We start from the raw sequence: 13,063 nt of genomic DNA, 5'->3' as shown, positions 1-13,063 counted from the left end.
AAGTTTGTTTCTGAAGTCTGTGAGTCTGTTTCTGTTTTGTAAATAAGTTCATTTGTATCATTTTTTTTAGATTCCACATATAAGTGATACTATATTTTTCTTTTTCTGGCTTCACTTAGTATGATAATCTCTAAGTCTGTCTATGTTGCTGCAAATGGCATTATTTCATTCTTTTTATGGCTGAGTAATATTGCACTGTACATATGTGTGTGTATATATATATATATATCACATCTTCTTTATCCATTCCTCCATTAGTGGACATTTAGGTTGCTTCCATGTCTTGGTTATTGTAAATAGTGCTGCATTGAACATTGGGGTGCATGTATCTTTTCGAATTATAGTTTTCTCTAGATATATGCCCTGGAATGGGATTGCTGGATCATATGGTAGTTCTATTTTTAGTTTTTTAAGGAACCCCCATACTGTTCTCCATAGTGGCTGTACGAGTTTACATTCCCACCAGCAGTGTAGGAGGGTTGCCTTTTCTCCACACCCTCTCCAGCACTTATTATTTGTAGACTTTTTGATGATGGCCATTCTGACTGATGTGAGGTGATACTTCACTGTAGTTTTGATTTGCATTTCTCTAATATTTAGTGATGTTGAGCATCTTTTTATGTGCTTTTTGGCCTTCTGTGTGTCTTCTTTGGAGAAATGTCTATTTAGATCTTCTGCCTTTTTTGTGGCCATGCAGCTTGGCTTGTAGGATCTTAGTTCCCTGAACAGTGATCGAACCTGGGCCCTTGGCAGTGAAAGCATGTAGTCCTAACCACTGGACCATCAGGGAATTCCCTGCCCAGTTTTTGATTTGGTTGTTTTTTTTGATACTGAGCTGCATGAGCTGTTTGTATATTTTGGAGATTAATCCCTTGTTGGTTACATCGTTTGCAAATATTTTTTCCCATTCTATGGGTTGCCTTTTTGTGTTTTTTTTTTTTTTTTTTTTTTTGTGGTATGCGGGCCTCTCACTGTTGTGGTCTCTCCCGTTGCGGAGCACAGGCTCTGGACGCACAGGCTCAGCGGCCATGGCTCACGGGCCCAGCTGCTCCGTAGCATGTGGAATCCTCCCGGACCGGGGCATGAACCTGGGTCCCCTGCATTGGCAGGCGGACTCTCAACCACTGTGCCACTAGGGAAGCCCTTGTTTTTCTTTTTGTGTGTGTGTGTGTGTGTGTGTGTGTGCTGGGTCTTCATTGCAGTGTGCGGGCTTCTCTAGTTGTGGCGCGCGGGCTTCTCTAGTCTCTGATTATGGTGTGCAGCCTTCTCTAGTCTCTAGTTATGGCGTGTGGGCTTAGTGGCCCCATGGCATGTGGGATTTTAGTTCCCCGACCAGGGATTGAATCCGCGTCCTCTGAATTGGAAGGTGGATTCTTAACCATTGGAACACCAGGGAAGTCCCGTCTTTTCTTTTTGATTATGGTTTCACAAAGGTAGAATTTAAGTGTATTTGCTCATAGCAGACTTTTGATAGTAGAAGTGGCTCTTATTACATTTTATTGTATTTAAACTTTGCTCTCTTGGAATATGGACAATATTCTCCATGGAAATTGTCTTTTTTTTTCTTTTTTAAAAATGTATTTATTTTGGCTGAGCCTGGTCTTAGTTGTGGCATGTAGGCTCTTAGTTGAAACATGCATGTGGGATCTAGTTCTCCAACCAGGGATCGAACCCAGGCCCCCTGCTTTGGGAATGCGGAGTTTTACCCACTGGACCACAAGCGAAGTCCCTTCATGGAAATGTTCTTAGTGCAATTTTTTGCTGTTGTTGTTTGAATAAAAGTATAAGGTTTTCTTAAGATAAATTTGAAGTTTATTACCGAAGAGGTTATGTGAATATTTGTTGTTTAAATTCAGAGATCTAAAGTACTGCAAATTGAAATATGCTAAAGTAAGTTATGGTTTCTATCAGGTTAGTTTACAAATAAAAAGTTTACAAATAAAAAACAAACAAAAGCTGTAACTGAGGGACTTCTCAGGTGGCGCAGTGGTTTAGACTTGGCACTCCCAGTGCAGGGGGCCTGGGTTCGATCCTTGTTCCGGGAACTAGGTCCCACATGCATGCTGCAAGTAAAAGTTCGCATGTCACAACTAAGGAGCTGGCGAGCTGGCAACTAAGGAGCCCACCTGCTGCAACTAAGACCCGATGCAACCAAATAAATAAATAAATATTAAAAAAAAAACTAACTGAAACTTGAACAGGTTGTTTTTATGGGAGCAATGTTAATGAAACAGTTAATTCCCTAGTTATTATTGTTATTTATTTATTTTGCCTTTTAACACATTATTTTAATGCCATGAAGATAGTTTATTATAGTACATTGTTGTCAGATATATATATATATATATATATATTTTTTTTTTTTTTTTTTTTTTTTTTTTGCGGTACGCGGGCCTCTCACTGTTGTGGCCTCTCCCGTTGCGGAGCACAGGCTCTGGACGCGCAGGCTCAGTGGCCATGGCTTACGGGCCCAGCCGCTCCACGGCATGTGGGATCTTCCTGGACCGGGGCATGAACCCATGTCCCCTGCATCGGCAGGCGGACTCTCAACCACTGCGCCACCAGGGAAGCCCGTCAGTTATATTTTTGTTTGGTGTATTTCTAGGAACCAAAGAAGATACATTTATATTCTCTATAACTAACTACATAGCTTGGTATTACAGTCGATTTCAAGAAGCATAGTGTTTGAGAAAAGCCAGATTACCTCAAATGAGTAAGATTTATTTTAAAATCTTTTAGCAATTTCCATAAATGACATAATCCTTTTGCCAATGATTTGCCATTTAGAGTATTCAGGAACTAATTTACTAAATTTTCTTGCTGTATGTTTGAATCCAGAATATCATCATACTTTTTTCTAGATAATTGTCAGTGATATTGTATCCAGTTTCTTTACATGTATTCATTTGTAGTCAGAGTTAATTTTGTCTTTATTTAACATAGGAATAAATGTGTTGTTAAGATATTTTTAGTGCATGTTTAGCCACATAGATGATTCACAGTCTTTTTATCTGGTTGTTCATATTTGAGGGTTATGACTTGGAGGAATTGGTAATAGTAGGTCATGGTGACGTGACCTTCAATTTAGGAGGAGGGGCGAAGTCTGCTGCATGAATCTGAAATGCCCAAATCTCTTAATCTCCTTTTGCCACCACTTTTGTTACTGTTCTTATCTTGGTGCACGGTGTAGCTGACTTACTCATCTCTAAGTTTTTCTCTGTTTTAATATTAGAATTATGGTGCCCTTTTGACATACCTTGCAAATACTGACCAAATGAATATTTATTCCAAATTTCAAGTGTTTTTCAAAGACTGTATTGTAAATTTTACTGTTTTAAAAATGTTATTATTATTTTTTTAAAGAAAACATGGTTCTTAGTTATTTGTATGTACACTAAGGGCTTTGATGTCATTTTCATGCTAAGGAAACTTAGACACATTGAAGATGCTTATCCTTCACTCAGATATGAGTGCTACAGGCCTGAAGAATAATCCCCACTTTAGTATTTTCATGCCTTTTGCAGTGGGCTTGGATGCTGAGAAGCTATTGGTTGCTTTTATAGGTACCAAGAAAAGATTCCAAGACTCTCAAGTATAGTTAGAATTAATTTGTGACTCACTATAGAGTTAACTGACTCATAGATAAAGCAGTTAGTTTATGTTTTGTGTTTAGTTGCTTATGAATCTTTTCTAGTTATTCTCTATGCATTTTCTTTAGAATGCTATTTACCCACTATAGAACTTCATTAATTGCAGAATCAGAAACTAGTTTTTGCCTCTGAGCAATCTAATCTTTTTCCTAGGAAGAAATACCTGGATTAAATCTGTAGCCTATTCACAGTACCAAGAAAGCATTTGGTAAAAATAAAAACTAAAAAAAAAAAAAATAGTAAAAAACTATTTAGCAACCTCTCTGACCGTCCTTATAAATCAGCTAGACAAATACTGAAAATGTGTCAAATATTAAAGGATCATTGGATAGTGACAACAATTATGGGAGAGGGAGTAAATATCACCTGCTTTCTCTGGTGTTGTGTAGAATTGAAATCAGAAAAGCATTTAGTTTTGCATAACAGTCTTTGGTTTATGTTGCAAATTCAGTAAGGCAAACAGTTGTTTTGAGCAAAAATAAAACCAATAGAGTGTATCTGACCTCTGTTGTGATAAGCTTCTTAATGAATTACGTTTTTCTTAGATGCAGTTTAGTAATTTTCATATTCTAGCAAGATATTTAAAGTGATATTCTACCTATAAGTAAAAAATTTGGCTGTTACTTTATGAAAGTCAAAGTGGCTTATAAATACTTTGTAACATTTGATACATTTAAATTGGCAGAATGGTGATTTTCTTTAGTTTTCGTTGTTGGGTGGTACTATTTTTTTTTTTTTTTGGCTGGGCCACAGGGCATGCAGGATCCTAGTTCCCTGACCAGGGATCGAACCCATGCCCCCTGCAGTGGAAGCACGGAGTCTTTTTTAATTTATTTGTTTGTTTGTTTGTTTATTTATTTGTGGCTGCGTTGGGTCTTCGTTGCTGCGCCCTGGCTTTCTCTAGTTGCAGCAAGTGGGGGCTACTCTTCATCGCGGTGTGCGGACTTCTCATTGTGGTGGCTTCTCTTCTTGTGGAGTACGGGCTCTAGAGCGCAGGCTCAGTAGTTGAGGTGAACGGGCTTAGTTGCTCCATGGCATGTGGGATCTTCCCAGACCAGGGCTCGAACCCGTGTCCTTTGCATTGGCAGGGGGATTCTTAACCACTGCGCCACAGGGGAAGGCGGAAGCGTGGAGTCTTTTTTTTTTTTTAAACATCTTTATTGGGGTATAATTGCTTTACAATGGTGTGTTAGTTTCTGCTTTATAACAAAGTGAATCAGTTATTCATATACATATGTTTCCATATCTGTTCCCTCTTGTGTCTCCGTCCCTCCCCCCCTCCTTATCCCACCCCTCCAGGCGGTCACAAAGCACCGAGGGAAGCGTAGAGTCTTAACCACTGGACTGCCAGGGAAGTCCCGGGTGGTACTTTCATTAGTGGGGAAATTGTAAAATTATTTTTTTAACAAACACAATTTGTCTTAATTTATCAGTTCTTTTGATGTATAGTTTCCCATAACTATGTGGAAACCTCCAAATGCACTGTTATATTTGGTTCCCATAATTTTATAAACGAGGCAGAAAAGGCCTTATTATCTCCATTTTACAAATTATAAAACAGGCTTAGGGAGAGGCTTGATCGAATTCTCATAAGTTACTTAATTGTCTTAATTGATGTGATAAAAAATTTTAAATTATCTGTTTAAAATGAAATTCATCACATTTACTACCTCTTTTATATTCATTTCAGTGTCTTTAAATATTTGTTCCAGCCTCTTGAATCACAGTGACAGGAGCTTTAGGAACATGGCTTTAGGCATATATCTTAACTTAGTGCTTTGGTATAATTATCAATGGCACTTAGTGATTTATGCTAGAAGAAGTTGGTGTTAACTTTGTTTAGTATCATGAAACTTGTTTTGTCATTGGGGTAACATTGGAAAGCGAGATGTAAAAAGCAAAGTGACTAATTTTTAAATTTTTTCCTCACTTCAGTTGCCTGCCCTCTGGTGGAGAAGTTAGTGAAATCAGCAAACAGTGTGTGAAAAGTCCAGGAAAAAAGTTAATAATTGATTTAGTATTTGAAAAGTTTAATGTATGTTACCATTTCAGGTTTAGTTTTTAGTCTTATAAACTTTGGAGGGGGGCTTCCCTGGTGGCGCAGTGGTTGAGAGTCTGCCTGCCAATGCAGGGGACATGGGTTCGTGCCCTGGTCCGGGAAGATCCCACATGCCGCGGAGCGGCTGGGCCCGTGAGTCATGGCCGCTGAGCCTGTGTGTCCGGAGCCTGTACTCCGCAACGCGAGAGGCCACAGTGAGAGGCCCGCGTACCGCCAAAACAAAAAAACTTCGGAGGGGACAAATGTGGGATTAAACTTTTAACCGTAAATAGATTTCTTAGAGATACACAAATTTGTATTTCTAATTATGTTTCTGTGTTTCTCAAAATATTTTGTTATTGTTTCTAAGGTTCTTTTTGAAGTCTCACAAAGTTTAAAAATGGAAAATGAAGAATTTAAGAAGAGTTACAATGATGCTACATCCAAAGCCCTCCAGCTTGAGGAAGATATTGTGTCAGTCACACATAAAGCGATTGAAAAAGAAACTGAATTAGACAGGTATTCCCGATGCTTTAAAAAAGTATCTTTGTGTTTTAAAACTGTTTTAAGAAAGTTGTTTTTGTCTATGTTAACGTTATTTGACTTTAACTCAGTTTAAAGGACAAACTCAGAAAGGCACAATATGAAAGAGAACAGCTTGAATGTCAATTGAAGACAGAAAAGGATGAGAAGGAACTTTATAAGGTAATTTATTCTTTACATTTTTATTAGTTATCTTTTGCTGTGTAACATGTTACCCCAAAACTTAGTGGTCAGGAATTTGGGAGCAGCTTAGCTGAGTGGTTCTTGCTCAGGGTCTCCTGTGTAGTTGCAGTCAGGATGTTTGGCAAGGGCTGCAGTCAGCCAAAGGCTCAATTAGAACTGGAGAATCTGTTGTCAAAGTAGCTCACTCATGACTTTTGGCAGGAGGCCCTTCAGTTTCTTGGAATGTTGCCTCTTCAGTGGCTGCTTGAATGTTCTCACAGTATGGCAGCCAGCTTCCCTCAGAGTGAGCTATACGAGAGAGAGCAAGGAGGAAGTCAGTGCATTTTATGACCTGGTCTCCAAGTTGTACACTGATGCTTCTTCTTTATCTTATTAATTAGAAGCAAGTAACTCCAGCTGATACTCAGGAGAAGGAAATTAGGCTCCACTTCTTTAAGAGGAGAATCAAAGGTTTTGGGAGTATATTTTAAAGCTGCCTATTGTGTATAGTCCCTAATTAGTTGTCAGGGAATTAAATTGCTGGTGTTTTAGATACTTAGCAGGTAATGTATAATAAGTCAAAGAGTTGTAATGGTAACAAGATACCTGTTTATCAGAATTTGTGCAACTAATTATTTTCCCCTTTTAAGAATATATAAACCTTAAGGAGAGCATTAATTTACTTCAGTGATGATCATGTTTTAGAGTTTGCCTTTTGGAATAATAATAATAATCTTCAGAGACTGTCATTTTAAAAAAGATCCTGTTGACAAATCTTCACCCTTTTGAAGTTTTTTCCTCCTTTCCTTTTTAAGTGACTCTGAAGTAGGGTAGTGAGCTTTAGTTGTCAATAATGTCGTGGATGCGTATTGGGACTTACTTAAGTGGCTCATAAGCAGTTCCTGAAGGAAGTTCCAGATGAGGAATTTCAAGAACAGTCTGAGCTAAGTCAGTATTATTTGGATAGATTCAATCTCTTTATTAGATTAGAAAAGGACAGTACTCATTTATATATTGATATTATGGTATATATTAAAGATAAAACATAAAACTCTGCATATATTCAGTATTTGAGAGTCTCAGTTTGTACTAAGAAACTAAAATATGATTTATTGTGTTACCAGTGGGTTTCTTCCTCCTTCTCTTTAAAAAACAACTATTCATTTATTTATATACATTGATAAGCTAGATACCAACATTGGGTACTCAAGTATGAAATTTCAAATCTGTTCTGAGGATCACCTCTTTTTTCTTCCATTTTTATTGAGATATAATTGACATATAGCACTGTATAAGTTTATAGTATACAGCATAATGATTTGACTTGTATACATCATGGAATGATTACCACAATAAGTTTAGTGAACATTCATCATCTCATATAGGTATAAAATAAAAGATTTTTTTCCTTGTAATGAGAACTCTAAGGATTTACTCTCTTAATAACTTTGATATCAATATATAACATACAGCAGTGTTAATTTTAGCTATCATGTGGTACATTACATCCCTAGTACTTACTTATCTTATAACTGGAGGTTTGTACCTTTTGATTACTTTCAGAATTCCCCCCTTCCCCCACCCTTTGCCTCAGGTAACCACAAATCTGATCTCTTTTTTCACGAGTTTGTTTGTGAAGTTTAATTGACCTAGTTTCTGGTGCACAGCATAGTGATGTGATATTTCTGTACATTTCAAAATGATCACCACAATAAGTCTAGTTACTACCTGTCACTATACAAAGGTATTACATAATTATTGACTATATTCCCCATGCTGTACACTTCATACCTGTGACTGATTTTATTTTGTAACTGGAAATTTGTACCTCTTAATCTTCCTCACCTGTTTCTCTCATCCTATTCCCCTGTAGTCCAGCAACCACTTGTTTGTTCTCTTCATCTATGACTCTGTTTCTTTTTTATGTTTGTTCATTTGTTTTGTTTTTTAGATTCCACATGTAAGTGAAATAATATGATATTTATCTTTGACTTATTTCACTTAGCATAATACTGTCTAGGTCTGTCCACGTTGTTGCAGATGGCAAGGTTTTTCTTTTTTTATGGCTGAGTAATAGTCCAGTGTGTGTGTGTGTGTGTGTGTGTGTGTGTTTATGTGTATGTATGTACACACCACGTCTTCTTTATCCATTCATCTATTGATGGGCATGAGGCGGGATGAATTGGGAGATTAGGATTGACATATATACACTATTGACACTATGTATAAAATAGATAACTAATGAGAATATACTGTATAGCACAGGGAACTCAGTGCTGTGGTGACCTGAATGAGAAAGGAAATCAAAAAAAGGGGATAAATGTATATGTATAGCTGATTCACTTTGCTGTACAATATAAACTAACACAATATTGTAAAGCAACTATACTCTAATTTAAAAAAAAAAAACAGTGATGGGCACTTAGGTTGCTTCCATATCTTGGCTATTGTAGGTAATGCTGCAACATAGGGGTGCTTATAGCTTCTCAAATTAGTGTTTTGTTTTCTTCAGAGAAATACCCAGGAGTGGAATTGCTGGATCATATGGTTCTATTTTTAACTTTTTTTTTTTTAAGGTCACACTGTGTGACATCTTAGTTCCCCAACCAGGGATCAACCCTGTGCCCCCTGCATTGGGAGCACAGAGTCTTAACTACTGGACCACCAGGGAAGTCCCTATTTTTAAATTTTTGAGGAACCTCCATACTGTTTTCCATAGTGACTGCACCAATTTACATTACCACTAACAGTGCAGGGGGGTTCCCTTTTCTCCACATTCTTGGCCAACACTTGTTATTTGTTGTCTTTTTGATAGTAGCCATTCTGACAGGTGTGAGGTGATAATCTCATTGAGGTGGTATTTGATTTCTATTTTCCTGATGATTAGTGATGTTGAACACCTTTTCATTTGCCTCTTGGTCATCTGTATATCTTCTCTGGAGAAATGTCTATTCAGGTTCTCTGCCCATTTTTTAACTGGGCTTGTGTTTTTGATGTTGAGTCGTATGAGTTCTTTGTAGATTTTAGATATTAACTCCATGTTGGTTGGATATATCACTTGCAAATATCTTCTCCCATTCAGTAGGTGGCCTTTTCATTTTGTTGACAGTTTCCTTTGCTGGGTAAAAGCTTTTTAGATTGACATAGTCCCGTTTGTTTTATTTTTGCTTTTGATTCCCTTGCCTGAGGAGACATATCCAAAAAAATCCGCTAAGACTGATGTCAAAGAGCATACTGCCTATGTTTTCTTCTAGAAGTTTTATGGTTTCAGGTTTTACATTTAAGTCTTTAATCCATTTTGAGTTTATATATGGTGTGAGAAAGTAGTTCAGTTTGATGATTTTGCATGTACTGTCCAGTTTTCCCAATACCATTTATTGAAGAGGTTGTCTTTTCCCTGTTGTAATATTCCTGCCTCCTTTGTCATAGATAAATTGCTTATATAAGTGTGAGTTCATTTCTGGGCTTTCTGTTCTGTTCCACTGATCTATGTGTCTGTCTTTTTTTTTTAATTTTTGGCTGCATTGGGTCTTCGTTGCTGTGCGCGGGCTTTCTCTAGTTGTGGCAAGGGAGGGCTACTCTTCGTTGCAGTGCGTGGGCGTCTCATTGCGGTGGCTTCTCTTGTTGCGGAGCACAGGCTCTAGGTGCGCGGGCTCTCAGTAGTTGTGGTGCACGGGCTCAGTTGCTCTGCGGCATTTGGGATCTTCCCGGACCAGTGATCGGACCCGTGTCCCCTGCATTGGCAGGCAGATTATTAACCACTGCGCCACCAGGGAAGTCCCAAAGTTTTTTTGGGGGGGCGGGGGTGCGGTGTGCCTCGAGGCATGTGGGATCTTATTTCCCTGACCAGGGATCGAACCCATGCTCCCTGCAGTGGAAGCTGGAGTCTTAACTACTGGACCACCAGGCAAGTCCTAGGTGTCTGTTTTTGTGCAGTACCATACTGTTTTGATTACTGTAGCTTTGTAGTATACAAAGTATAGTTAATGTGATATACTGCATTAAAAAATTGAAGGATAAAGATCGTATGATCATCTCAGTAGCTGCAGAAAAAGCTTTTGACAAAATTCAGCATTCATTTGTGGTAAAACCTCAAGTGGGTATAGAGAGAACATACCTCAACATAATAAAAGCCATATATGACAAGCCCACAGCTAACATTGTAATGTACTCAGTGGTGAAAAGCTTGAAAGCACTTCCTTTAAGATCAGGAACAAGCCAAGGATGCCCACTCTGACTATGTTTATTCCACATAGTATTGGAAGTCCTAGCCACAGCAGTCAGACAAGAAAAAGAAAGAAAAGGAATCTAAATTGGAAAGGAAGTAGTAAAACTGTCGCTGTTTGCAGATGACATGATACTATATACAGAAAATCCTAAAGATGCCACCAAAAAACTACTATTCCTCAATGAGTTTGGTTAAGTTGCAAGGTACAAAATTAATATATGGAAATATGTTGCATTTCTACATACTAACAACAAACTCTTGGAAAGAGAAATTAAGAAAACAATCCCATTTACAATCAAAAAGAATAAAATAGGGGCTTCCCTGGTGGCGCAGTGGTTGGGAGTCCGCCTGCCGATGTAGGGGACACGGGTTTGTGCCCCGGTCCGGGAGGATCCCACGTGCCGCGGAGCGGCTGGGCCCGTGGGCCATGGCTGCTGAGCCTGCGCGTCCGGAGCCTGTGCTCCGCAGCGGGAGAGGCCACAGCGGTGAGAGGCCCGCGTACCGCAAAAAAAAAAAAAAAAAAAAAAAAAAATAAAATAGGAAAAAATCTAAGGAGTTACAAGCTCTTTACTGGGAAAACTATGAGACATTGATGAAAGAAATTGAAGATGACACAAACAAATGGTGTGCTTATGGGCTGGAAGAATATACATTGTTAAAATGACCGTACTACCCAAGGCAATCTACAGTTTCAGTGCATCCCTATTAAAATATCTATGGTGTTTTTCACAGAACTAGAACAAATAATTCTAAAATCTATATGGAAACACAACAGACCCTGAACAGCCAAAACAATCCTGAGAAGAACAAAGCTGGAGGTGTCGTGTTCCCTTATTTCAAACTATACCACAAAACTACAGTAATTTCCTTCTTATTTTGGGGGGTGGTTAATTTTTTTTTAGTCTTTAAAATTTTTTGCCTTTAAAATAAAAAATTTGGGCTTCCCTGGTGGCGCAGTGGTTGAGAGTCCGCCTGCCGATGGAGGGGACACGGGTTCGTGCCTGGGTCTGGGAAGATCCCACATGCCGCGGAGCAGCTGGGCCCGTGAGCCATGGCCGCTGAGCCTGCGCATCCAGAGCCTGCGCTCTACAACGGGAGAGGCCACAACAGTGAGAGGCCCGCGTACCGCAAAAAAATAAATAAATAAATAAAAAATTTGAGTCCACTGTGCACCTCATTGCAGAGCATAGATAGTAACATTTTGCATGTCATGGGTTATACCCATTCTGTTTCTTGGAACAGCCATCCCTGGAGCATGAGCGAGTGTGTGTGTGTGTGTGTGTGTGTGTGTGTGTGTGTGTGTGTGTACCATCCCTGGAGCGTGAGTGTGTGTGTGTGTACCATCCCCGGAGCGTGAGAGTGAGTGTGTGTGTGTGTGTGTGTGTGTGTGTGTGTGTACCATCCCCGGAGCGTGAGAGAGTGTGTGTGTGTGTCTCCCGCAGAATAGGAAGGAAAATAGTGAAGACTCACTGGTGGATGATTTTATGATTTGACTTTAAGGAGAAGTGCCCAGGTATAATGTTTGGTTTTTGAACAGTTGGATACAGTGTCTTTGTTTTTTTTGCTTTTTTTGCAAACTACTTTCAAATGCAGTTTTTTAAGTTATAAAGGATTTTTTAACTAAATGAAGATTTTGCATCTGTAATAATTTTTTATTTAATGTTACTATGAATTTCAGTGATAATGTTTCAGTTTTGTGCCAGGAAAAGACCTGGGCATTATTTCTCTGGATAATTAAGTACTTTCCATGTTGTTTCTCTGTTAGAACAGTGGGAGATAATTGGGTAAATAGCATGTCTATGTTTTCAGTCATTTTACTTCAATAATAAATTAAATAAAATGAATTCTGAAGGTATACTAGTTAGTATTGGGAAGGGTTTAGGAAGGTCCTAAGTAAACCAGGACCCTGTTTACTTACTTTACTTACCTGGTTTAATGCTTGAGAGGTGTAATGATAATTAGAATGACTTATTTTGGAAAGAGGAGAACTTTTCCCTGAAGCTGTCACCTTTCCATCCTGCCTGCCTTTTCTCTCTTCTATCCTGAGAAACAGTACTTCCAATGTTTTGTAAAGGGTTGACAAGTACATTTTAGGGTAAATCCAGAATTTATTTTTCTTTTACTGCTCTAAATTATTTATTCCTTATATTCCTTTTTTCTTACTTTCTGCAAAGATTTTGTGTGTCTCTGTTGTACACCTGAATGACGAGTCCTTTGCATAAGACTTGGGAGGGAGAAAGGGAAAGAACGAGTGTCTTGGGGGTTTATTCTTTTACAGTGTGCTAACATCTCCTGTTTTCTGTAAGAATTAGCAGTTGGGATCAAAGTGACTCTGAAATTTCCATTTGAATACACTCTCTCCCAACTTCCCAGTGTCCTGAACAGTATTTCATTTATATGCATGTATGCCGAAAATTGGAAGTAAAACTTCCCTAGGGATTT

The 13,063-nt window shown here is 38.5% G+C and overlaps 1 protein-coding gene across 4 annotated transcripts in view; it reads left to right on the top strand.

Annotated features, from left to right (window-relative positions):
- The window catches only part of TAX1BP1 (Tax1 binding protein 1), an 88,976-nt gene that overhangs the window by 36,175 nt on the left and 39,738 nt on the right, over positions 1 to 13,063 (top strand). For 3 of the 4 annotated variants that reach the window (XM_032643923.1, XM_032643922.1, XM_032643921.1), the window contains exons 6-7: positions 6,059 to 6,207; positions 6,303 to 6,393. The exons of the other annotated variant lie outside the window; for it this stretch is intronic. In XM_032643923.1, coding sequence (XP_032499814.1) covers positions 6,059 to 6,207; positions 6,303 to 6,393 — 240 coding nt within the window. The remainder of the gene's footprint in view (positions 1 to 6,058; positions 6,208 to 6,302; positions 6,394 to 13,063) is intronic. 4 annotated transcript variants of the gene reach the window in all.

Source organism: Phocoena sinus, chromosome 9 (assembly GCF_008692025.1).
Source record: "Phocoena sinus isolate mPhoSin1 chromosome 9, mPhoSin1.pri, whole genome shotgun sequence".
NCBI classification, from domain to species: domain Eukaryota; kingdom Metazoa; phylum Chordata; class Mammalia; order Artiodactyla; family Phocoenidae; genus Phocoena; species Phocoena sinus.
The sequence above is the reverse complement of the archived record's forward strand: the minus strand, read 5'-3'. Positions and strand labels throughout refer to the sequence as shown.